This window comes from Balaenoptera physalus (genome assembly GCF_965194825.1).
Source record: "Balaenoptera physalus genome assembly, chromosome: 10".
Taxonomy (NCBI): domain Eukaryota; kingdom Metazoa; phylum Chordata; class Mammalia; order Artiodactyla; family Balaenopteridae; genus Balaenoptera; species Balaenoptera physalus.
This window is the reverse complement of record NC_138889.1, coordinates 76,832,382-76,859,734: the sequence shown is the minus strand read 5'-3', so window position 1 is coordinate 76,859,734 and position 27,353 is coordinate 76,832,382. Positions and strand designations below refer to the sequence as shown.

Sequence of the window (27,353 nt, the reverse complement as noted above, 5' to 3'; positions counted from 1 at the left end):
ATCGTGTCTACAACTGTCACCATGAGCCTTTTAGGAGATGTCAATGGTTTTCCTCATTCGCAAAGCAGTCTAAATTTACTCAGAATAAAGCAAAGCCAGCCAATCACTGATATGTCTGGGAAAGAGATCTTGTGTTTTATTGACCATTCTCCCTCTGTCCATTGAAAAGCTGTCCCTATCATTTTCAAGGGGTACCCCAACCTTCCTGCAAAAACACTGCCCTTGTTTACATACATCCTTAGATCATGGACAACATCAATTCAACACACCAACAGCTCCTACCCACGTGCTCTTGAATAGCCTTCACTGGGTATGTCAGCTCTGACCCAGCTTAAACCAATTCAACGTGTCTCGGCAGTTGAACCATCTTCAGAATTTAAGAGGCTCTCATGCTTACATATCTCCACTTGGAGAAAGGTAAGGATGTGAACCTTTCTGAAAGCTGGCTATGAGCAGGGTCTAAACCCTAAGAAGAAATACCTGTGCATTTTATAGGGATTTAAAAAGTATCACCAAGCCCTCGCTAGAGTGACTGCGGTTCAGGTTTTGAAAATGACAAGTGCCCACGCATGCCTCTGACTCACCAGTTCCTGGGGTCTTGAGCGTGCCTGCCGGGGCAGCCGGCTTCGTCCTCGGCATGGTGATGCCCACCTGAGCTGTCATGCCTCGCCGCCACGAGCCTGTCTGAGAGATGACGGGGTTCTTCTTGCCCGACGTGCTTTTGTCGGACTCGTCAGACACATCAGAAGGATTCCGCCTCCACTTCGACCCCGGCTCCATCTTTATGCCACTGTCTGACCCTCCGTCTGACTTCTTGACATCGTCGCCGGACCACAGGGAATTCCTCTCCACCTGTGAGTGTTTCTCAGCGTCGGTCTGCGAAGGAGACCCTCTGAATCAGTCCTTCTCAAACCCCAGGCTAGAGAGCCCGTCACCCCAGAGCAAAAATGCCCACGCACTGGACAAGTTAAGGGAAAAATAACAGCGGGCTACTTGAAAACGTTTGGGCCTTTGTACTCTGGTTATCTTGTTAGGAAGCCTGATTTGTTGGGTCCAAGGAAAGTAAAGCATACGAATATGTCCTAAAAGGGAGTGAGGGAGGAGAGTAAAAAGAGCCAGAGGAGAAAGAGGGACAGAGCCCCATGGAGGAGGACCAATGGACGGAGCTGTGACAAGAATTCAGCCACCAGCTCCGCCACTTGGCGACGCGCCTCCTCTAGCTCCGGCAGCCTGAGCTCTATCCAGCTCACGGCCTCCCAGCCCATCTCCCTTTGTTCTGCCAGCTCCCGATCACTCCACTGGCAGCCAGATCTCTGGATCTAGCACAGCGCCACAGTCTAACACACCGAGAGTGAGCGACAGAGGGCGGCTGCTAGTTCCCCTCGCATCAGGGAGAGAGAGGGGCTGAGAGGAAGCAAAGCCTCAAAAGCCGCTTCCCTCCCCATCACACCACGCTAAAAGCCAGAGGGTGCCTGCTCCCACCCCAGCTCCATTCACATGCCGCCGCTTGCTCCTCTTGTGGGACTTTGGGCAGACATGGGATATAATTAGCCAGCTTTCTTTGGAAGAGGCCTGACCTGCTGGCCACGGAGCCCAGGAGGGGACAGAAGTGTGACGGTTAATCATTTGCTGCAGGTGAAAGCCATAACTCGCTCACCAGAAAGCTTTGGGGGCCTCCCTAGGGGCTGGGGCCAGTCTGAGGAGATTTCAGCAGGGAGAAGCAGTGCAGTGAATGGGGAAGGGTGGTCCGCAACACTTTAGGGCGGCTCCCCTGCGATACAGGTCCCGTATTTGCTGTACTTAACTACCGAGAGTGGGCAACATCAACAAGGTAGGAAATCAAAATGACCCCCTGGCAAGAATCTGGCCTGATGCTTGTCACTCGAGATTAGTACCGATGGCTTCCTGCATGGAATACGCTGGCTGAGTGGGAGCAAAGATACATACAGAGACAAGCAGTCCAAGTTCAATCGCCTCTCTAGCGCCACCACAGCCTCCCCCCTCTCCCTCAGCCACCTCACGGGTGCCTTCAGTTGTTTGGTCATTCCTCAAACATTTCCACGAGGTACTAGGCATAGAGAGAGGAGGAGGACAGAAACACTCCTGGGCTGCAAGAAGCTCATCGTTCAGCTGCGGCAAAGGACAGAGACAGAGGCGTCCCCACAGCAGGCACGCAATCAGGCTTGGTGAGGACATGAACACATCGGTCGGCGAACACATGCTTCTCGAGCTACAGCACACTTTAACAAAACGACCTCATCCGATCCCGACCGCTATCTGGTCAAGGAGGGTGAGCAGGTAAGTAGAACTGCCTTCATCTCAGTTTTACAGATAAGTGGAAACTCACGGTACTTGCTCCATGTCCCAACTACACCAGCCCGTGTTCCTCCCTCTAAACCTCCCAGTGTATTCATTCAACCAGAATTTCCTCCACGCCTATGGTTTGCTGGGCACTATGGTGAGTCTGAGGATCTGTGAGTAAGATTGGTTCCCATCCCTTCTGAAGTTTACGGTCCAGTGAAAGAGGCAGGGATTGGAAATACAAGACAAATAAATGGAAAAGGACAAGGAGTCTGAGAGAGAATTACAGGCAGTGATGTAATTTAGATTATGATGATGGGGGTAAGGGACAGTGGTCTGGTAAGGCCTTTTTGAAGAAGTGTCCTAAAGGATGAGCAGAAACTTACCGAGAGAAGAGTTTAGGGAAGAGCATGCCAGGTAGAGGGAAGAGTTATGTGCAAAGGCCCTGAGGCAGAAAATATCTTGGCTTTGGAAACATTCACTCAACAAATATTTACCCGGTACCACTGTGTGCCAAGCAAGCTTTTGGGTACTGGGAATACTACAATGAATGAGAACAAAATATCAATACAAATCATTAACCTCCTGGAGCTTATGTTCAAGTACATTCTAACACATCCTTTTACACTCTAAGAGGTACTGAAAACTTAGCACATACCACATCCTGGGGTACTGGATTAATTATTCTTTTAATGTTCCTATACCTTATTTTTCCTGATCAAATTACAGTGATGCTAATAGTAGGAGCAGTAACAATTAAAGTTTACTAAGCATTTACTATGTGCTAGGCACTGGGCTAAAGTGCTTTACATGTACCATTTAATTTAATCTTCACCAGAAACCTATGAGGAAGTTATAGTTCGTAGTCTCAGTTTTACATGAGAACACTGAGGCACAGAGTGGAAAAGAAAATTGCCCAAGATCACACAGTGCAAGGATTCCGGGGAGCCTAAGTGCGGAGCCCATATTTTAGCCATCATGCCATGCTGCCTTCCTGGAGGACAAGTCCAAGGACTTGAGGATGCTGCATGTCCAGGGGCACCTAACATAACACCTACACCCAGTAGATTCTCCTTCCATCCTGGCTGGCTGGTGGTTCCCCAGCTCCAATTCTGGAGCAGTTCCAGCCTAGCCTCTGGGTGGGACCTCCAGAACTGATTCCACCCCAGTGGCAGAGAGAGTGCACACATCCATGGTCTGGGACTACAACTGAATCCCCCTCTGGAGAGAACAATCATCCAACCATCACAGCCCCACAATGTGGTCCAGGGTGGCCGGCTTCCCAGCTGCTCTCGGCACAGCGGCCTCTGCTCCGGGATTTATACTGGCTGTGAGTTCACATCTCCTTCGCAAACCCCTGCTGAGCTGTGTGCCAGATCATGTGGTGGCACCAGGAGGGATTAAAAGATGAAGAAGGGCCAGCCTCTCTGCTCCCAGAGCTTACAACAGGAGGGCCAGCAGGACGGCCACATGGGATGTACAAAGAGCTGCACCCTCCCCTTTGCCAGCTGTTCCCATCTCAAGTGGTACCTCCTTTCTGTGGATTTTCCTACTGCCCCTACCTGCAAGCCCACTTACTCATTCAGCATCCAAGAGGGAAGGCAGGGAAATGGCCACACTCAAGGAGGAAGAGGGCCTGGAAGATGGGAGAGTTCTCCCCTGTGGGCCCAGGTTCCCCAGAGACTGAAGAGGGGAAGCCAGTCTTCTGAGAGCGAGAGGATGGAACCAAGGCGCTGAGGAGCGAGGAGGTGCAGCCGTGGGGCGGGAGGTGGAGGGAAGAGCATGGGCTTGGGGTCGGACAGACTTGAGGTCAAGTACTAGGTGCTGCAACTGCCTCCTGTGCTGTGTGTGACCCCGAAGGAAGCGGCTGAGCTTCTTTGAGATTGTTACCTTGTGCGTGAAACAAGGGTGATAACAGACAGGTGTCTCAGAGAGCTGACGGTGGGCGCAATGAGCTCAATGTGGAGGGACTCAATTTTAACAGTGGCTCTTTTGTCACCAACTGTCCCCCCTCTGAAAATCTCCGGCACTTTAGCATTTAATCTATTTCTGCCTTGCATTAAGGTGAACAGGGTACTTGTCTTTTGTGCTCTTAGGCCACAAGCCTCTAAGAAGCCAGAGACACTGCCCTCTTCAAGCCCACACCATCCCCTGCAGATTGAGATGCTACACTGGCTAAAGTTGGAGTCCCAGTAATAACAGAAATTAGGATCGGCGTCAGCATCATCACCTGCCGCCTTTCTTACTGGGCACTGGGTGCCTCCGCACACATTATTAGCTCATCTAATCCTCTCAACTTGCACTTTTATCCGTATTTGACAGACAAGGAAAGCACAGGTGTGAAGAGGAAAGGTAACTTGCATCAAGTCAGGAGCAGCAGGACCCAGCAGGTGGCAGAAGGGGTGCCCTACCCACACCCCAGCCAAACCCTATCCTTACGTCCAGACCATCATTCAGAGAGCATCCAGAGAGCTCCAGGATTACTCAGGGTCACACAGGACAGGAATCCTTGCCACAGGATTCAGAATTTTGTTTCCTTCAGTAGCAAAAAGTAAACTCACATGGAATTACCATTTTTTCCCCTTGTATATTTTTTTAAAATTTCAAAGGCAGTGAAAATGAGAGGAATCTTGACATATGCCTTTTTTTGTACCTTGGCACCTGGAATGGAACCTTCCACAGACTGAGAGAAAATGCTGAGTCACAAGGACAGGAAGAGATAGATGAAAGGGATGTGGGGAAGTGATGTTCACGTATGAAAGTCTTCTGCCACCAACACACTGTCCTAAAAACAAAATGCTGCAAAACATAAGATGAAATGCTCTGACACTACAGAGAAAGGACATGAATAACAGTCAACTTTTGGTTCCTGACATGAATGGAGGAGAAAAGCAGAGGGATAGGTAATATAGAGGAAGGAAGGAAGGAAGGAAAGGGAAAAAGGAAATGGAAAGGAAAGGAAAGAAACTATACGAACTGTCTGAGCAACTATTGAGGATTAGGCTCTGAGGGAATTCCCTGGAGGTCCGGTGGTTAGGACTCAGCGCTTTCAACTGCCGAGGGCTGGGGTTCAACCCCTGGCCGGGGAACTAAGATCCCGTAAGCAGAGTGGCACAGCCAGAACAAAAAAAAAAAAGAAAAAGAAAAAAGAAAAACCGAATTAGGCTCATTTATCTGAAAGCATGTTCAGATAAAGAATGTCCACATCGCTCTCACACTCACCCTTCCAGATAAGCCTAGTTACCGTGATTTTATGTAATCACGGGGAGGCAGAGGCTTGGAGAGGTTGAGCTTATCCAAGGATGCCACAGAGCTAGGAGCTCAACCCTGACTTTAAAGGCCGTACCTTTTCCCTGACACTGCAGCCAGACTCACCGGCTCTCCCGGAGAAAGTTGGGCAAGAGGCTGTCAGACCCCAGGCAGGGAGATGCTTTGCCCAGCACACTGAGAAGCAGTGAGCAGAGGCCGATGCTGGATATCTGGGCACGGGTGCCCCATCGAAGACCCTCCCCGTGCTCCTCAACATCCTTGAGGAAACAGTCACTCACAGACAAAGGGGACTTCCATCCCCCAAGGATCGCTCCTCTGTTACCGGCTGCCGCCTCTCTCAAGCAGCTAAACGAGGCTGTTCCTTAGGCTTCCAGACGATAGCTCCCCTGTTCCTTAGATGTACTTCCTTTTGGCTGGTCTTCAGAGGCTTTTCAAATATGAAAACTTAGGCAGGCAACCTGTCTTCAACCTGCTTTCCCAGTGGACACACTGGGCTACTTCTTCTTGCCTTTCCATGCCTCGCCCGGGATGCTTTGTGCTGCCCATTTGTCCAGGGAAACCCATGTGTGACGGGAACCTGAATGAGCCCTGGGGAGGATGGCAGTGTACACCTTCCCGCTGCCTGACGCTGCTCCGAGAGGAGTAATGGCCCTTAGCCTTCCTCAGAGTGCTACAGGGGAGGGAGGGGAGAAGGCTGCAGTTTATGTGGATTCAGATACTTGGAGATGCTCCCTGGACAGGAACAAAGGAATGCCAAAGAAACCATCTCAGCAGGAATCTTTGTAACTATGGGTGCAAGTCTACATTTATTTTATTCCAAGACCTACTTGCTTAATTTTTATTTAAATATTTTAAACTCAGGTAGTTGTAGAGCAAAAAACAACCCAATAAATAGTAAACTCTTTACAACCCTTGACGTTATCTTTCTGATCTTGGTCAAAAGACATGCTTGTGTAATATTCTTGAAGCTTTTCTGATGTGACATTTGCTAGATGAAAGCAAAGAGCTGGTCAAGGAGGAGGAGGGGGGCCTTGACATTAACCAAATTCAAATGTATCATTTGTAAATCCCAGATGTTTACTCTGTATCAATGTGGAAAACAGATTCTAACCCCAGGTTTGTGGGAAGGGAACAAAGACAAGGAGACTGTTCCAACAGTGTTTTGTTGGCTCAGTGAGCATTTTAGGAGCAAGCTTCTTCCTACCTTGCAAGTAAACAAGAGAGAAACCTACTGATTTACAGATCTCTCTCTCCTCTCTGTCTCCGTCTGTCTCTCCTTCTCTCTTAGTTCCCCAGCTCCGTATCTAAGAACTGTCTAGAAGCTTCGTTGTTGTTACTTTGAAATTAAAATGAGTCTCAGAAAAAAACAAAAATTAGTGTCCACAAGGAAAGGAAAACGGTGGATATCTTTTTTTTTGGCTGTGCCCCACGACATGCAGGATCTTAGTTCCCCGACCAGGGAATGAACCTGGGCCATGGCAGTGAAAGATCAAGTCCTAACCACTGGACTGCCAGGGAAGTCCCGGAAACTGTGGATATTATAACATTTGGCAAGTGGTAGGGACACAGTCTGGCTGGGTGTTTCTAACTTGTGTCTAATAACTAATTAAACAGTGATCAGTTGGTGGTGTGGCTTAGGTTTTTTGGGTTGTTTTTAATTAACTTTTTAAAAATTGAGGTATAACATTCATATACTGAATGTACAATCTTAAGTATATAATTGGAAGAAATTTTCTGAAATTAACGTATATAACTACCCCCCAGATCAAGATATGGCACATTATCAGTACCCCCCAAATCTCTGGGCTCCCTTCATTTGGGTAGTTTTTTTTCCGTTAACCGCCACAACCCACCCTTGTTTGCCAATGATAATTAGAAATTCAGGCTAAAAATGAAAACTCAAGAAGTCATAGGCAATCCCAGAGGCAACACCTAATAGATTTCATCAGGCAGTCTGTGTTTACATTTCTGTGGCACAGAATTAATCCCACACTCTGACACATCCTTCATTTAGCCCTCTCCTCAAAGAAAAAGATACCTTTGAAAGCAAAGAGATTCCCAAAGCAGCTCCTATCTGTCCAGAGTGAGAAAGCGGAGAAAGGAAGCGGATGTGAAAGGAAGGGAGTGAAAGAAGGGGCTGTGTCAGCTCTGCCCTCAAAAGGTCCCTCTGGGAGACTCCGTCCCCATCAGACCTTCACAGGGGTTCACCCGAGGCAGCGGGCCCCACTGGTGGGAGGGACTCATCATGAAAAGGATTGCAGTCCGTACATGCCAGTGCCACCGTGGTTGACCAGTCCTCGTGCCGATCTGTCCCAGCGTGGGGACTGGTGGTGAGGATGGCACCTCGCTTGTCCGCTAGTAAAATGGGCTTATGAGAACCAACCCCTCTGACCACTAAGGGATTCTATGAGGGGAAGCAAACACACCTGCACAAAACTGCTTTGGAAGCACTGCATCTGAAACACTAAATCAGAGAGTTTAAAGCAGGGGTTGGAAACTCAAGTGCCTCGGGACAGGCAGGTATTTGAAGGGTGTAGCTAGCTGGTTGGCACACAGTGGCGTGGGCGCCCTGTCCAAAGGCGGGGACACCTGGACATCAGATGGTTGTGGAGAATATAGACTCAGGAAGGCAATATCTTCTGATTTTTCAAGAGAAACCAGAAGCTCACTATCATGTGAAATGATGAACTTGAAGAAACTTGACATGCAATCCCATTTAAAAGAAGAGTGATATTGTGGGCCAAATACAATACACTGGCAGGAGGATATGACCCACAGATCTGTTGGGACGTACTGGTCTTCCAGCCCAGGCTTCTTAACTTTGTTCCCACCCCGGCACTCTCGAGGGATCAGACAAATGCCAGGGACACGCACTCCAGACTAAGAACAACGGCCAGTGGAGTCCAACATTCTTTTTTTTTTTTTTTACAAATAGATGATGAAACTGAGGTCCGGGAAGGAAACAGGATTTGCCAAGGCCACCACAGTGAGAGCGGTGAGTCTCCCCTCTCCCGTTTAGCGTACCCCGATACTGGACACCCCCCTCTCCCTGCAGGTAGAGGACAGAGTCAAGATATAAGAGCACAGGCATCAAGCAGGAGGTCGGGCCTCATCTCACGGACCTGGAGATTCTGCGCAACCCAAACAGCCCCCTTGGCCCACAAGCCCAAGGCTCTCTGCTGGCAGGGGCCCTGGGAGGGACCCTGCTCCTTACCTGGACATCCAGGCTCTTACGCGAGGAGGCAGGCGTGTTGGCATAGGAGCCGATGGAGGAGCTGGTGATGTCATCCGTGCTGAGGTTGTCTATGGTGTCGCTGATACCGCTGCTGACGGAGCTGCTGTCATCCCAGCTGCCAAGACAAACACAGCCTGAGCACCGAGACCTCACACTGCGCCAGCTCAGCAGCGTCTGACGATACAGACAAGCGTGTACCATCCCCGAAGGCTCCTGTGTCACAAAGCCCCAGACAGAGCTCCTTTGCCTCTGACGTGACTCATCTTCAAGGGTGCCATCCATCCGTTTCGTCTGGCAGCTGGGTGAAGTGGCTGATGTGTACCTTCCCCCGAAGGGTGGGCACCTCCCTGAGCAGACGTGGCCGAACACCTACACCCTGCCTACCCCATCCTCAGCTTCATCTCGGGAACTTCAGAGAGGCCCAGGGCTACCTGCCAGGCCTAGAGCCAGCGGAGGAGCAGGGGTTTGGGGGCTGGAGCTGAAAGCGGGGCAGAGAGAGAGACAGCAGTGGCACCCTCCCTGGGGCTCAGAGCGGGAGAAAGAACTGCTATGTGAATTCCCTGGACTCCACTCCTGGACCAAAAAAAGCCAAGGGAAGGAAAGTGCAAAAGTCAGCAAAACCCACCAACTCCATTGGCAGTTCTAACTCTAATAATATCCTAGGATGCATCGAAAATAGAGTCCATTTCTCAACCCTCAACTCCATCGAGACCATTGTCCCCCACTATTCAAGTCAAACCTCCAAGCAATAATTCTTCTTTTTTCTTCTGCCTCCTGCTTCCCAACACCAAGACATTCAGTCCACCCCCGGGTCCGCCCGCCTCTGCTTGCAGAATCTCTCCCAGTGTGCACGGCCCTCCCCGCCCCTGCGCCCTGCGGTTCCAGCTGCTTAGCTCTGCCTAGGTGACTGCCAACAGGCCGGCTGCGCTCCGTGCTCCTCATCTGCTCCCAGACCACCTCTTCTCCCCACAGCAGCCAGAATGATCTTTGTGAAACAGAAATCAGATCTATTGCTCCACTGCTTCAGACCCTCCAGTGGCTTCTCAGGGACCCAAACTCTGTACTCTGGCCCTCAAGACCCTGTGATCCAGCCTCCCCGTCCAGTCCTGTCTTGGGCCCCCCTCCATCGCTCACTGGCTCTGGGTGTTCGTGTTCAAGGCTTTGCATTTACTGTACCTCTTCTTGGTCACCTGTCCCTTCTTCCTTCTCACTTGAAGAGTCACCTCCCCAGAAAGGCCTTCCCTGGTTCTTCTATCTGCAGTGCCACCTCCACCCCCCGCCCAGCCAGCATCAAGCTGGTTGCATTTTCTCATTTGTTTGGTTGCAGGGTGGCAGATACACAGCAGGTGCTCAATAAATACTTGCTGATTTAGACACATGGGAGTGGGAAGTTGAGGAGGCTATAAAGTAAGCTTCCAGCATCAATGTAACACTGCTCTACTTGATCGAGTGACAAAAGGTAAGTATTATTGTTTTTCTATTGTACAGGTGGAGAAACTGAGGCTTAGAAAGGTAAGACGCCTTGCACAAGGTCAGACTGTAAGAGGTGGAGCAGAACCTGGGTCCAGCTGCCCCAGCTTCAGAGCCACCCTCTTTTTTTTTTTTTTAAATAAATTTATTTATTTATTTTTGGCTGCACTGGGTCTTCGTTGCTGCACGCGGGCTTTCTCTAGTTGGGCGAGCAGGGGCTGCTCTTCACTGCCGTGTGCGGGCTTCTCATTGCGGTGGCTTCTCTTGTTGCGGAGCATGGGCTCTAAGCGTGTGGGCTTCAGTAGTTGTGGCTCGCAGGCTCTAGAGCACAGGCTCAGTAGTTGTGGTGCACGGGCTCTAGAGCACAAGCTCAGCAGTTGTGGCTCATGGGCTCTAGAGTGCAGGCTCTGTAGTTGTGGTGCATGGGCTTAGTTGCTCCGTGGCATGTGGGATCTTCCTGGACCAGGGATCAAACCCGTGTCCCCTGCACTGGCAGGTGAATTCTTAACCACTGCGCCAACAGGGAAGTCCCAGAGCCACCCTCTTTACTGTGATGCCAGACGGCTCTCTATTACATCAATTTTCAGTGCACACGGGCATACGACACGGCCCACTTCCCCAGGAGGAAGCCCAGGTTCAGGAGGCTAGCACATCCCAGAGCAGGAGTGGCAGGGTCAGTATCTACACCCGGGGCTGTATGATGATGAAGTATTGACTTAACCACGTTACTCCACCACTCAGCCCTCCACAGTGAGCTGTGCCTCACCGAAAGGCCTGCACAGTGGCAGCCTGATGCCTCAGAAACGCCAGTGTCAGAACAATTCCACTCCTGGGTATACATCCGAAAAAACAAAAACACTAATTCGAAAAGATACATGCATCCCAATGTTCACAGCAGCATTGTTTATAATTGTCAAGATAAGGAAGCAACCTAAGTGTCCATCAACAGATGAATGGATAAAGATGTGGTATGTACATACAATGGAATATTACTCAGTCATAAAAAAGAATGAAATTTTGCAATTTGCAACAACATGGATGGACTTAGAGGGCATTATGCTTAGTAAAATAAGTCAGGCAGAAAAAGAGAAATACTATATGATAGCACCTACATGTAGAATCTAAAAAAATACAACAAACTAGGGAATATAACAGAAACAGACTCACAGAACAAACGAGTGGTCACCAGTGGGGAGATGGAAGAAGCAAGGGGCAAGATGGGGTAGGGGATTAGAAGGTACAAACTACTATGTACGAAATATATAAGCTGCAAGGATATATTGTGTAGCACAGGGAGTACAGCCAATATTTTATAATAACTATAAATGGAGTATAACCTTTAAAAATTGTGAATCACTATGCTGCACATCTGAAACAAATAATATTGTACATCAACTATATCTCGAAAAAACAAACCAAAAAAACCAAACAACAAAAAAGAAATGCCAATATCTGAGATTTAGAAAGCCAGGAGCTCCCCATACTCCCCCCAAGTAATCAAAAGGAAGTTTCAGTTTGTTCCACCAGCTTGTAGGATGCCTGTCTGAGCTCTGCTGATCAGACAGGAAGATGAGGCTTAGTGCAAACCTGTTTTCATCACCTTTCCCTTCAGCCCATCAATTTGGTTTCCTAAAGCCCACCTGGAGGGTCCCACATAAGTGCAGGGGAAACATGCGAAGGTGGTTCTCAAGTAGGGAGGATAAAGGCAGGAAGTGTGAGGGCTCAGGAGGGGGACTTGGGATGAATTCACAGGGCCTGCAGCATCCCGCAGCTCTGGGTCTTAGCCGACCTCCCTCCTGTGATTCCACTGCTTTGGCCTGGGCTCCATCCGGTTCCGAATCCTCCTTTAAGGACTTCTCCAAATACTCTGGCCCACCCTCACAATCCCCTCCTCTGAATTCCCACAGTCTTCCGCATTTGGGTTCATTCTATACACTCCTGCCGTTTTCTAGTTGTTCTCCATATGACGGTCTGTCCTACTTTCCAAGTATATGCAGGGGTCTGCTTAGTGATAGTGACAAGTGCATCCCAGGCGTCAGGCATCATGCCAGGTGCTTCCGATACATCACTTACTTCTCCACTCTTCATATCACACCTGTAAGGGACCTATTATCCTCCCCAGTTGACAAATGAAGAGATCAAGGCTGAAAGAACAAGTATTTTGCCCAGTGCCGTTCAGTCCACTTTGGAATTGGGTTTAAGACGCTGAATTGTCTAATTTCAGCACATGCGCTCCCTCTGGCCTGCATCATCCGATTTTTCACAACAGCCGTTGGCTGAGCACTTGCCAACGTGCCAACTCTTCAGTATCTGCACGTATTCTCAGCAACGCTCCTACTCCCTCACAGGTGGCCTTGCTTCCTAATGAGGAAACAGGCTGTGACAGCTGCCGTCCAGGGCTCTCTGCAGATGCATGGCAGAGCTGGCAGTGAAACCCTCCCTGACCCTGAAGCCCACCTCCAGAGCAGTGCTGCCACAGCAATGCCAGCCTCACATCAACTCCATCTCCAGGCACACAGTATGTGTTTATTAAACACCTCCTGACTGAACTCACGTACAGGAGAGACAGGCAGGGCAAGTTCTGATGCAAACGCAGCCCCAGCAGTGGATTCTGAGCCCGGCTCCCTCCCACTTCAGCCTCTGACAAGTCACTACTTCCTTGCCTCAGTTGCCTTATGGGTGACACATGAATGACACCACCTAGGCTGGCAACTGTGGAAGGCTCTGCTGGGAAAAGGGTGACATAACAGACGGGAAAGGACTCTAATCCACTCTCATGATGAAAAGAAAATCCCATGAGTCTTTAATTGCATCTGCTCTCTGGGGTTAGCAATTTAACGTATCTAAAATTTCCTATAATCCAACGAAGAAGAAAGAGGACAGCCAGGAGACAAGTGGGGCTGGAGGGGAGGAAGGAGGGAACTTAGTAACAAATGCCCATGAATCCAAGCCCCAGATTTTTTTGCTTTGAAATTGTACCCGCTCTTCCTCTGTGGCCTTTCAACGCTGAGAGGCTGTTGCAGAGGGGCATGTGGCACTTATCACACACACGATTCTTCCCACGTCGGTGCCCAGAGCATCATGCGGCTATGATGAAATTACAGGAAGTCCTTGAAACTGAGCTGGCCCAGAAGGGGCGAACCAATGATCTACCCCACAGAAGAGTGGAGTGGGGAAATTAAGGAGGAGGATGAAGGAGCAGTGACACAAGGGAAGTCCATGCTGAACAAGAGCGGCCTTGGTGTCCCCCAGGGCTGTCTGTGTGCCAGAAACCAGAGCTGTCCCCACACTTGGAAAACCAGCCATGTCTCCCTCACTTCTGGATCTTTGGGGACATTGGCGGATCTATCTAGATATAAAATCACTTAGCTCCGACTTGTCCTTTCCCTAAAATTCAGGGTATTATAAACGGTCATGAGCCACCAAGATCAAGGTCAGTGAGTTCCAAGAAGCATCCTAAGGAAAACTAGGTCCATAAGATGCTCTGTGATAACAATGTGGTCCCAACAAGAGAATGTGGGGTATGCCAGCCCCCTCTTAGAGATTCACGTTGTCCATGAACTTCTTCACAGTTACAAAGTGCTGGCACGAGCTCTTTAATTTTGCCTAAAATAGCACTCCCCCCACAGGAGATGTTGAAAATGACACACAGCTCTGGAAGAAATGCAAAGGAAGCCTAGAGCTGCCTCGGACCCACTGGCCCCTTCATCCTTACCTGCCTTAGAAGGCAGTTAGCACAGAGGCAGGGAAGCAGAGGTAAGAGGAATGACATCACCTGAGCTCCTGCATCCAGTCAGACCAGAAGCCAGAAGCCACTTCTGGGAGACCAAACAGTGAGAACTAATAAAATTCTTTTCTTTTGCTTAAAACTAGTTTGCTTAGGTTTTTGTCACTCGGTATACTTGTGCTAACTAATGGGGAATTGCAATTTGTTTCTAAAACGACTCCAGACATGTGGTTGAGAGTCAGACAGGAAAAATGTGGAAAGCATGCAGAATTCATTCAGGCAGTAAGAACATTAGTTGAATCCAATCAAGTGGCAAAGGAAATTAGGTACAACCTGGGATGGGGTACAAGTCTACTGACCCAAGTCGGGCGATAAATGTTGAAAGAGGTTACAAAACATGATTATGACTCAAACTTGAAAGAAACCCAGAGGATTTGTGTTTGCAGTGAGGTGAAACAAAATTCCAGGTAAGAGGCTCCAGGGACCCAGATGACACGGCAGAAAGAACTACAGTGTACTCAGCCACGGCTCCAGAACATTCATTCCAGAATATGATTTGACCATTCCTGCATCCTGCTCTTGAATCTGATTGAGAAAAATCACATGATGGTTCTGAGCCCACCTGAGAGGATAAACTTCCTCCCCCCAGTTGGGAGTAAGTGACTTTAAATCCTGGGAAAGTTTCAAAAAGATGTAGGGAGATAATGAAATAAATCCTACTATTAATACTTAAGTTTAGAGTGAAAGCTTTGTGATCACTGCGGTAATCTCTATATGTTTATAATATTTTAAAAAATATACAGCCTATTAGAGAATCTAAAAAGAATAGTCTTGTGGTTCGAACCTAAATGAGTACTGAGTTTTGATTTGAGATTTTTAAGATGAAAGATTTAAAAATTGGATTCAGACTGTAAAAAGAATTGAAGTGTTTTGCACAAACTGAAGCTATAAATGTCATAAATTATGTGATTTGCAAGGGTTGTTTAAGTGCTTAGAAAGATTTTGCTTGTTAGGCTGCTAAAGTCTACCCCATCCAACATTTGGAGAGCATGAGGAAACCAGGTATGTTAAGTTTACGAATGCAATCTGAAATATTTAAGGAGGGAAGTCCCTGGTGGTCCAGTAGTTAGGACCTGGCGTTCTCACTGCTGGGGGCCTGGGTTCGATCCCTGGTCGGGGAACTAAGATCCCACAAACCTCGTGGTGCAGCAAAAAATAAATAAAATAAAATAAAATAAAATATTTAAGGAAACTTAATTATCCAAGTTTGCAAACAGTACTAATTAAATTCAAGTCTGAATTAATAATGTACTAATCAAATAACAAGTGGAAACGTTCTTAATGTATACAAAAATACTTGACTTACAGATAAGATTTATAAGAAAACATAGGTTTCAAAATTAAAGCTTCAACAGTTGAATAGTAAAACCTAATTAATTCTAAGACATTCTTTTTGGGTACAAAAGTGTTCCTCAGACATTTAGAAAAATACTAAAGCAGATTTCATTTTGTGAGTGAATGAATGATTTTTGTATGAACGACCAGAAGAATAAATGAACACAAGACAGCATCTATTCTCTTCACCAGTTCTTCCCGCTCCACTTCACCTTCACTCTATATTGTAAGACTGCCAAGACTACTCCAAAAGTCTTAGTGGAAACAGCACTGTTCAACAGCCTTGGGAAACAAGCAGAAGAACTCTGGGGCCTCCTCCTGCCCCGGGTTCTGTCATAGGAAACTAAAAGGGACGTGGGGCCCACAGCTTGGCTGGTTCCCGTCTTTTTTTTTAAATTTCAAAACAGCATATGATGTTTATGCCCTATAAATTCTTTGGCTGGGACATCTAGAGAAATGGCAAGAAGATGCTTCCATTGACTCCTCAGAACCATCAAACACAAAAAGATCATTTCCCCTCCAGATCACAGCCATGTCCCTTTTTCTCTCCTCAATGAAAGGTCCTCCACTGGTGGTCATGTCAGGGCACAACTGCAGTTATAAGTGATCAGATTAGAAGATGATCTTCACCTATTTTTGCCAGTGGGTGGGCGGAAAGAATTCCACCAAACATTTGCTATTTTTCTTCCAGACTCCTAAACTCAGTGTTTTTGAGTCCCGAGCCAGGGGCCTTGAATTCATTTTGTTCATCTCACCCCGTCAGCCAGCACCCTCTATGTGCCAGGTACCACGTGAGGTTCCGGGGGGGTACAGTGATGACTCAGTTGTCCCCACCCTTGACGGCAAAGCCGGTAGATGTGACAGACAAGAACACATAGCTCAGACACAAGGGAAAATGTAAAATGGGAAGGTCAGCAAAGGAAACTGCACTGGTTTCAGACATTTCTACAGCCTTCAATAGCCCCTCAAACCACCAGCCAAGTGCCGGCACAAGGCAATAGACGGCAGCATGCCAAAGCCCAGGCCCACTGGTGCTCTTTGCTATGCTGCTCTCTCCTTCAAGGCTTGGAAGTGGCAAAGCCAAGGAGCCAGGAGAGCCAGGCCCTGGCCCCAGCCCTCCCCTCTAATAGAACTCCCCTCTAATAGAACTGCTTCCTATTAGAGTCTGGACATGTCACTTACTCTTAGTTCCCAGTTTCATGAGGGAGGTGGATGCAGCCATCCCAGAGGTGCTTTCTAACTGCCATCCTGGGAGTTTAAGCTCAGAGAAAAGCTAGTAGAGGCAAAGGGTCACTGAAGGTCCCCACTGGTCAGAGCATTTCCTCTCATTCAGTAAAAGCTGCCAAAGAAGTAACTGCACTTCCTAGTTTCTGGGCTTCTTCGTTGCTGATTTCACCCCTTAAATGATTATCTTTAAAGCCCACACTGAGTCTTTTAAATATTTGGAATAGGTGCCAATATCTTATACATGGGAGATGATTACTCAGCCCTGAGTTGTAACTGCTCTCTTTAGACAGACATGTGCTTTCCCATTTGACTCAACCCCCCATCTGAGCCTTTGCACTCACATATGCTACCTGACTGACCCTGCAATTTGAGTTTGAGACCCTCCTACAGAGGCATTACAACCCAATCCACAATAGAGGTCCTCCATGAGACCACACTGTTTATCCACAAAGAAATAAGATGCAATCTTACCTAATACTTAAAGCCACCATTGGCGGTGTTTACCAAATGCCAGGCACTGTACTAGGCATGATACATGGATTATTCCACCTCCCATTTTCCACTGGATGAACCGAGGCTAAGAGCCCAGAGCTCATCAGGATAGGACTCAACCAGGGTCTAATGCCTCTCATCAGAAAGAGAGTACATGTAGGTCAGCTTCAAAGTCTCTGTCTGCTAACCAGCCGAATCTCAAAAGAACCTCGACTGGCTGACAGCAACCAAGTATAATATCAATGAGACCCCATGTTGGCCAAGACACAGTATTTTAACCAGAGCCAAGGCTCTCCAAAGTGACCAGAAAATCCATTAAAAAATGGAAAGGCCCATAAGACAAGGAGATCCAGTTTCAGAGTCTTACAGGAGATTCTGACATCACTATGTCAGGAATTCAAATGCCACTCAGAGGGCTTAAAGCACAATTTTAACAGCCCAAACACAAGCTATCTGCTATGAAAAACGCAGGTGAAAGAATCATAAATTACTCCAGCCTCTCACACTCCCTGTTTTCCTCACTGTTCTAGGGAGTTAGCATTCCATACAACCAAGGAAGAGTAACCTGCTTTCACCAGACCCTCCTGAGAAATCACCTCTACTTTGGACAAATTTTTAATATTGAGCTCTTCTGGGGAGTATCTTGATATATCAGGAATCTGTAATGGTTCTGAATTAATGTGATACTATATTTACAACTTCATCTTCCATGAAATAAAAAGGCAAAACCGAATCCCAAGGTTAGAGGGATGATTAAACAGATTTTTCCACTAGGATTTACACGCCCAGGCATGAGGAATCCTGGCTTTCAGCAAAAGACTCTGAGGAGTTACTGAAGGATCTGGAGGGTCATTACACTTTCCAAATGGACTCCCTGTGAGATAATGTTGTTTATGCAAGGGAAAGGCATGCTTAAATGATGTTGTGAAAAAAATCAGATTGCAGATAAATATTAGTTCTCTGCTCACTAATAAACCACAGCAGGTGAGCAGAGATGAAGTACTGTAACTCTGGTTCTCAAAAGCAGCCTCCACAAAGCAATGGGTCCTAATCCCCTCTCCCCCAAAACCCCAAAGACTGGGTCTACTTCCAGAAGGCCCTCACCGTTCTCAGAAACAGTCTGGACAGCCCCTGCCCCCGTCTCTGCCTCTCTCCTGGTGACTAAGCCCACACTATAGAGCCACCCAGGGCTGTGCCCCGGCCTTACCTGCTCACTTTTCCAGTTCTGCTCCAGAATCACAGCAGAGCTCATTTCCAGGGCCCTGTGCCCCCCACCAGACAGCTGTATTCACTTGCAAAAGCCCAGACTGGTGGAACTTGTTTTCTGGCTATTGTTCAAGGCAATTGTTCCTGTGAAACCCCAGGGCCCAGCGGAATGAGATCCTTTGGTGTGGATGAGTGAGCAAGCCCAACCAGGGCTTAGCAGCAACCCCTGGGGAAGGGAAAAGGTTTGGCTACCTCCATTTCCCACCAGACAGGTATGTTAACTATTTCCTCCCCAGGAGATTTTCTCAGGGGCATCACCTCCTCCGAACGCTGCCGGAGCCTATTAAGAAAATCGACCTTCAAAGAATGCAGCAGGACTCCTGCAGAAACCTACCTTTCGCTGCCTACCTGAGAATGATAAGGGCCAACTTTAATTGACGTTTAAAGCTGTGCCAGACTCCATGCTAATTATATTACTTGCATTCTTTCATTTAATCCGCCCAACTCTATGATAAAAATAATAACTATTATTGACGGCTTACTTATATTTTCTCCTAGGTACCATGAGATAGAGACTAATTCTATACCCATTCTAGAGATGAGACAACTAACGCTTGGAAAGAAAGGCCCAAAGGTCATACAACTAGGAACTGTTGAAGCTGGGATTCACACACAGATCCAAGAGCGTTCAACCACCTCATTTATTTATTCATTTGACACATTTTCATGAACACCTACATGTGTATTAAAAGGACTTTAAAGTTTTCCACATGAAAAAAAAGATAGCTACTTGAAAACAGCGATGAACAAGCAAGCCACCCTTCCTGGTTTCACCCCTGGGATCAGCCTACAGGGTTTTGCTGTTGCAAAATGACCCAGAACCTGAGCTCAAATTAAAGAAAGGGCAGAGTTAGATACTAATCCCAGTAAATTTAGTCTCATCTAGCAGTGGGCTAGGGTACCACAGACCCCCAAGGCTCTGCATGGAGGCAGCATATGCTCTGGAGGAAAAAGCAAAATAGATCTAGGTTTGAACCCTGGCCCTGCCATTTGCTTTGTCAGAGCATCTGCACCTCCAGGAGACCCAGGTTTCCTCCTGTGTGATCTGGTGCTAATTAACGCCCCATCCTCATAAGCCTTTTGTGGGACCACATCAGATCTCCAGGCACAGAGGAGATAACCAGCTCCTGTCAGCTGCAGTCCGGGATCCAGGGACTTTGCAAGGACCGCAGGAAGGAGACACAGGCCCACAATATGAAATAGATGATAAAATTCTAGCGCAAGAGCTTGCTGCCATAAATGGGCAGTGTCCCAGGGGAGAAGCAGCTTCTACAGACAGTGCCAGGTGCAAGGCCAATCATTTGAGGTGGAGAGAGGGAAACAGGAACCCCATAAAGAAGGCTCCAAGGGGATTTAGTAGCACTCAGAATGCCCGGGGTTGAGTTTCACCCCACGGCACCTTTGTCCCATTTTGGTAACTCATTCCTTCAACAAGTAGGTGGTCCCCTGAGTAAGCGTGAAATTCCTCCTTTGGCTCCAGGGGCTGGTTGGGCTACAAACCCCAGAGCTCTGGTCCAGATGCCCTATACCCTCATTGTTAGAATAGGCACCAGCGTGTCTGCTGGCCTCAGCTACACAAAGGCCTCTCTCCTCCAAGGCTCCACCAGAGAAGGCTGCTGACACTTGGTCCACAGCCGCCTGGCTTTTGCCAAAGATCTCAACAAACTTGTCCTGTTGTTCTTGTTTACCGGAAGATATGAGTACCCTATACATCAACAGAATTCAGCAATAGCTAATGAAAATAGCAGCAAACACTTACACAAGCTGAAAAGTTTTAATAGTGGGCTCCAGGCACTTTGCTAAAGCACTTTACATATGTTAACCCACACACTCCTATTACACTATAAGGCACAAACTAGTAACGGTCCCTTTTTATAGATGTGGAAACTGAGACTTACAGGGGCTATGGTGACCTGCCTACGGTGCCAGAGCTAATAAATGGAGCTGGTTTGGAACCTAGATCTGCGCAGTTCTAAAACCCAAGCTCTTCTTAACCACATTCATTCAACCTAAGAGCAGAGGCAAAGAGGCTTTTAAGCAGATCACAGTCATATAAGAACTCTGAACTCTCACTTGTTCTCCAAAAAACCCAGGACACCTTTTAATGAAGTCAACTTATTTCAAAAACATCTCCAAGTAGTTAAAGGTAAGCTGGGGCGGGGATCCCAGACAGGGCACTGACTGGCTGCCCTAGGTCGAGAGTAGGTGGGGGGATGTGAGGGTCCCAACATTTCCATTAACACCGCCCACCCACACATACTCACACTCACCTCCCAATACATCTTAGGAGTCCAGGAACCTGAATGCACAAAACAGAACTACAATTGCCTCAGGGCTGCCGGTCAGGGGTCTTCTGGGGCAATGGGATGGGGAGGGAAAGGAACTCAGGTCAAGCAACAGACACTCAAAATCAGCTCTGGGACCCAAGAGCAGCTCAGCCCTAGCTAATTAGCCACCCCCGTCACACATGTGAATGGCTAGTGCCAAGCCTGGGTCAGCATTAACATTCTGGGTGTACAACCTCTCCCTCCGGGACTCCATAAATCCAGCTTCTTGGGAGGCAGCCGGAGAGTTCCAGGGCACAGTTCCAGCAGCCCAAGGCCAACTCCAAGGTCACTGACCTTCCCAGATTTGACTTTCACTTGGGCTTCTGCCCCCCTGAACCAGGTACAAAGCCAACCAGCACAAATCCAGTCACAGATTCATCCACGAGTCCGAAAGCCTCAAAGAGATTAGCAAACTCCCAGGTAGGTCCTGCTGCCAAAGCAGAGTTACTTTTTAATACCATCCCGCTCCAGAAACAAGCCGAATCTGAGAGGCCCAGGCAGGCCGTGCTTGTAAGTATCATGTGCACTCTGGTGAGTCCTCCACAATAAAAACTGCCCTTCATCCAGCTGAATCCACATTTAAACTTACAGATAAAACCATCCTGAGCCATCTGCCAAGCCCAACAAGGAAGGCAGAGTGGTGGCCAGTCCCAGCTTTGCCTAGTATCTGTGTGACCTTAAGCATGTTCCTTAACCTCTCCTGGCTCCCACTGCCTCACCTCAAAATTTAAAATAATATTGCTGGCTTTGCAAGAAAAGTTAAATGAGACAATGTCTGTTAGGTGCTTGGCAAGTAGTAGGTGGCAATGAACATTGTTTTCTCTTCCCCTTGTCTGGCTTAAAAATAAAAATGCTCCTCTTTGGGCAGCTTTAGAGCAGCCCTAGCAAACAAGAAAAGTACTCCTACTTAAATCTATGCCATCTCTCCCAGAGCCTAGTTTCCACAAAAAAACCCACCTGGTAATTTGCAGCATTAGTAAACAAAACCACAAGTTCACCCGGCTTCTTAGACTCCAAATAAAACCTCCAACTGCAAGTCATTTCAATCAGGGCCCTCTGAACCACCAGCACCCCTCGCGAGGGGCCCATGTTGCCTCTCTCTAGTTCCCCCATCCCCCCAGGCTCAAAGGTCTCCTCCAAAAAGCCTGAAATAAGGACCTAAGATAGCCAGTGATCAACACCCAGTTTTTTGGTCTCAGCAGCCTAATTTGATAAGATGGTCTGGAAAATATTGACATTACCCAAATGTCCAGGTGGACCAAGGACATTTGGGTAATGCTCTGTCCGGCTGCCTTTAAGACTATCAAGGTTAAAATGAAAAGGGCTGGGGGTGCGAAGGAAAAGGATGCTGAATTTCCTGACCAGTGACTCCCCCGCTACTTAGCTCACTGGGATTTTGGCAGCTGCACCACTGGCTTCTCTGCCTGGCTTTCCGATACCATCCAAGGTAGTACAAGCACCACACCCTGCCCCAGGCCCTAGAAATTTTAGAATATCGTCCTACCTTGTAAGGTTCCTAGGCCAGAGCATTTCACTACATTGTGGTCCTTAGAGAAAGCAGACAAAGAAGCTGAATGAATCTCACGAAGGCAATTCCGTCAGCCAGCCAGCCAGCCAGCCAGCCAGCCCACGCCGGGCCTGGGAATTCCAGGCACCCAGCAACTCTGCTACTGAAGTACCAGCTAGAAGGGGATCTCCATTCCCCTGCCCAGGAAAGAAACCGGATCCACCAACAAAATTAACCCCTAAAGTGCTGAAGGAGCGAGAGGTCAGGCCTGAGTGCTAGTACCAAGTCAGCTGTGAAAAGTTTCAGCAAAGCAAAAGCTAACACCAAACTCGGAAACTGTTACCGTAAAGCACCTAGTGGAAGGGCGCTCCTACGGTCCCAAGGGAGTCGGTAACAGTTGGTCAAGCTGAATAAAATCTAGACGTTAAAGAATATTCTAAAAACCCATGGACTGTGCTAAAATGTCGGAAAAAGTCTCTCAGCTAAAACTGCTACTATTAATAATGACACAGAAATCACTGACGGTAACATTACTTAACTCATTCCATCAACAATTGAATGCAAAGCATTTAACTGAAATGATTAGCCTACAGAGATAACTTCTGAACCTGAGAGGGAAAAGATACCTATTTGTATAGCTAACAATGACGTACGTTATTTCCAGTGATGTCAATTTTGATGCAGTGCCAACAAAAATATGCATTAATTCCTCATGGTTTTTGTTTTTGTTTTTTTAAAAGATGCTCGGTCTATGCATGGCTACTTTAAACATTACAGTACAGAGGCTGGGAGGGGAGGTGGGACGGGAGAGAATCCCAGTTCTGGGATGGGAAGGGGTTGCACCAACTAATCCCTATTAAAACCTGTAATCAAGGAATTCAGAAGGAGCTATGTAAACAGATGCTGTGAACAATGAACAACTGTTTTATTAGTGAGAATTCAAAGGCAAAATAATGTCATAGCCACAAGCTTTTATTTTAAAATGAAGGAGGATTAAGATGCTCTCCAAAACCCTTACGCCCTCTCCAAAAATCCTACCAGCTGGCTCCTGGCAGCTTTCAAAGACTTTCCTTGAGAAAGGCTCTCTCCCTGGCCTGGGCAGCCTCTCCAATCAGTTGGGGGAATAGGGGGTTATGTGTGTGTGTTTGGAAAGGGGGGAGGGTAGGCGAGGAAGCAATAACTGGCCCCAGGCAAGGTCTCGGTGTGGTCAATGTTTGCTCAGCAAACAGAAGCCTTTCAAAGGGGGAATGAAGAGCCATTCCTCCCCGACCCAAAAGGGGGGAAATAAAAGGTCAGCTCAGAGAGGAAGCAGGGTCTAGCGGGGCTTCCCAGGTGAACAAAAAAGCAAATGTGTCCAGGAGCAGAGATTGTAATCTTGAAGGAGTCTCAACCAAAGTTAATCATTCACATCTCATCCCTTAGGGCCCTCCCCCAGGTGAAAAACTGAGGCCAGCCTCTGCAGTGGGAAGTGGAAGGCAGAGGCTGGGTGAGGGATGGGTGAGTTCAGGGGAGGCCAGTGTAGCCCAGATTTACTGAGACAAAGTCAGGATGGACCCAAACTCTGGCTGACAAAGATGCTTTAAACCATTCCTCTTACCTTCTATACTGTCTCTGGAACTGAATTATCTTTACAACATGACTTGTTTGAGAATCTCGCTGAGTTCTGGGTTTATTTAGATGGAACGACTACGTATATAGAGACATACATACATAAACACACACACACACACACACACACACAGGCATATATACATACACACACATAAAAATTTTCCACTGTTTCCTGCAGTTGTTCCTTGTTTTAAGCAAATATGATATGTAAAAATGCAAATTAACTGCCAAGATAACTAAGGGATCCATTCATTCATTTATTCATTCAACTAACCGATATTTACTGAGCACCTGCTATACAAGAGTCAACAACATAGACAAAAAATTCCTTACTCTAATGGGAACTTACTGTTTAGTGATAGAACTATACAATAAATGAGACAAAATGTAAATTATAGAGTATGTTATAGTGATAAGTGCAAAGGAGAAAAAATAATGTAGGGAAGAGGCTGTGATTTGTCAAGGAGTGGTGTCTGAAATTTTACATAGGGTGGTTAGGGAAGGCCTGCTGAAGGGATGATTACGACAGATCTGAAAGAAGTGGGGGAGTTGGTTAGGTGGATATTCTGGAGGTAGGAGCCTTCTAATAGAGGGAAAGGTCAGTGCAAAGGTCCTGAGGCAGGATACAACTTGCACATTCATTCCAAAGACCCAGATCCCAGTGCGGCTGGAGCAGAGTGAGCAGTGAAGCAAAGGGAGCCTAGGAGGTCAGGTCAGAGGGGTGAAGGGAGGGAGGAGGGTCCCCGAGGAGAACCTGGCAAGTCACTGTAAGCATCTTGGCTTTCACTCTGGGAGAGACGCACAGGAGGGTGAATAACGGAGTTTTCTCCTTATATAAAAGTTCGTGTAAATCTTCAACACTAAATATACAATTATGCACAATATTTTTCAAGGGCAACTTTATTACACAAGACAATATAGTTTAAAAGGATCTCAGCCCTCTCCCTGTGGTTAAAAGTAAAGATCACATCTTTAATATGAAACGCTCTGAATTCTTTGCAGCTACGGGTTCAGATTTAGCTAGGGCTTTCCCATGCTCTGAAAGGCAACACTCAGTATGGCTAAGAGATCCAGCAACAGGAGGAGATAAGAAAAGGAAGGCAGGTCACCCAACTCTATGAGAGCAGATGCCCTTTGGCTCTTCGCAAAGAGCCAAGCTTACCCTGTCATTTCTGACCCTGGTTTCCAAATAGGCCAAATTCCAAAGACCTTCTAGAACTCACAACATTTTTCTCCACAGAAACAATGTTATCAATGATGTCACGGTTCTCAGGTTAACTCACAGAGCCATTTTTTAAACCAAAAAGCAGGTGACCAACTCTACCCAGGTATCAAAGAGTAGAATGAAACTTTATTCTTAGAATACAGTAGGTAATTAGAGAAAACAGAACACCACTGAAATGAATCTAAAAAGATGTTCACTTATTTCTAATGAATACTTTTATTAAAATAATAATAATAATACTATTTTATTAAAATAATACTAATATTAAAATAATACGAATACTTCACTCCTTCTCCAACATCATCGGTTTCTCTCTTTTTACTGGCTCTTTCCCACTGGCCAAGAAATATATCACCTATTTCATCAAATAAAACAAAATTTTCTTTAACCCCACGTCCATATTCTCCTCCATGACCATGTTACAGCAGAACACCTCAAAGGAGCTGTCTATACTCCAACTCCTATGGCCCACCGTCTCCTCAACCCACCAGGAAGACTTGCGTCCCCCTCGCTCCACTGCAACTGTTTTGTTTCTCCCAAGAACATCAATGGCTTAATTCTTGCCAAAGCCAATGGCCCTTCTGCTACCAACGTGGCAGCATGTAGCTAGGTTGGCAGCTTCCTCCTTCCGGAATGGGTCTCTTCCAAGGTTTCCATGCCATCATCTGCACCTGGTTTCATCGTCCCTCATTGGCTGTGTCTCTGTGTCCCTTAGCTCAACCTCCTCCTCTCCAGACCTCTAGGGTTCGGTCTCTTGTCCCCTACTCTTTTCTACCTAGTCTTTTCCTAGGTGATCTCATCTGGGGCTTCAAATACTAGACGTAGACAACTCTGAAGTTTGCTTCTCTAGCCTGGCCCCCTTTGTGTACTCAACACATCTCAAATCTAATTCACCTTAGACAAAACTATTGTTTCCAGCTTCCAATTTGTGTGCATCCCACTGCCAAAGTCGTCCCCTTCCCAGTCAATGTACCACTACCTACCAGTCATCTATCAGTCTCTCTTTCCTTCATGCCTCCTCTACAATCCACTAACAAGTCCTTTTGGCTATACCTCTCCAATGCACTTTGAACCTGATTACTATTCAGCATCTACAGTAAGATCACCTTGGTCCAAGCCACCATCATCTCTCTCCTCCGTCAGCCATCTCCCTGATCGCCCAGCCTTCCTTCTTGCCCTGCTAGGATCCATCAGCTACACTTCAGTGACAGTGACCTTTCAGGAATATATCAGATCAAGTTGCCTTTCTGCCTAAAACACTCCAAGAGCTGCCCAGGGAACTTAGAATAAAATCCAAATTCATTAGAATAAAATCCACATTCGTTCCCTTGGCCTAAAAGAGATCTGACTCCTGCCCACTCCCTCTGCCATTCTGCCCCTCTCCTTCGTTATGTTCAAGTGTAGGGCCCACTTGGGTCCTGGAACATACTAGGTCTCTTCCCATTTCACAGGCCCTGTGCTGAGTTCCATTTGCGTGGAATGCTCTCCCCCCACATCTCCCCATGGCTGCCTCCTTCTCATGGTTCACGTCTTAGTTGGAATGTCACCTCCTCAGGGATTCCCTCTAGACTCTGGTCCAGTTACTTTCCACTCTATGGTACTTACCAGGCAGCCCACTATTCATTTATTTTGTGTGTGTGTGTGTGTGTGTGTGTGTGTGTGTGTGTGTGTGTGTGTGTGTGTGTGTGTCTGGGGGAGGGGGTATTATTGTCTGTATTTTCCAAAAAAAATTACCAGTAAGCTCCTTGAGGGCAGGAGTGCTGTCTGCTTTTGTTTTGGGAGATCTCCTCCCAGTGCCTAGGGCCCCGATGATGTGGTCCTGGACCAACTGGGTACAGGAGAACAAAACAGTGAACTGAACTCTCTGTGCAGTCTTCTGGCAACTTCTGGTGCTGCCAAGGACTTTAATTCAATGTTTCTTAATCCTTTACTTGGATTGGTCACAGACCCATTTGAGAATCTGATAGAAACCCAGGTCTGTTTCTCTGTAAACAAAAATGTATGCTGACATTTTGTGCACCATTTCAGGGATGCACTGATCCCCTGAAGCCTGTCCATAAGCCCCAGGTTAAGGGCAGCTGCTTCTGAGGTTCATGGCAGTGGCTTTACACAAGGTCTAGTTTCACATTCGTTCTATCACCTTTTGTTTCCTTAATTCAGGAGCCAGCCTGATGCTCATTTGGGTTGCTTTCTTCTGGTTTGCTAATAACAGAACAAAGAGAGAAGAGAAGGAAGGAAGGCTCTCCTGGATGGAGGAACAAGAATGGGAAGATAAGGGGCCAAAAGAATACCTGTGAAAA

The 27,353-nt window shown here is 47.2% G+C and overlaps 1 protein-coding gene across 14 annotated transcripts in view; it reads right to left on the bottom strand.

Moving 5' to 3' along the window:
• The window catches only part of NAV2 (neuron navigator 2), a 761,975-nt gene that overhangs the window by 79,992 nt on the left and 654,630 nt on the right, over positions 1–27,353 (bottom strand). For all 14 annotated transcript variants that reach the window (XR_014267924.1, XR_014267925.1, XR_014267926.1 and 11 more), the window contains 2 exons: positions 8,786–8,921; positions 585–876 (listed from right to left, as the gene is read on the bottom strand). Coding sequence is in view for 4 of the 14 variants with exons in the window: in XM_082476565.1 (XP_082332691.1) it covers positions 585–876; positions 8,786–8,921 (428 nt within the window). In the remaining 10 variants the exon portion in view is untranslated. The remainder of the gene's footprint in view (positions 1–584; positions 877–8,785; positions 8,922–27,353) is intronic.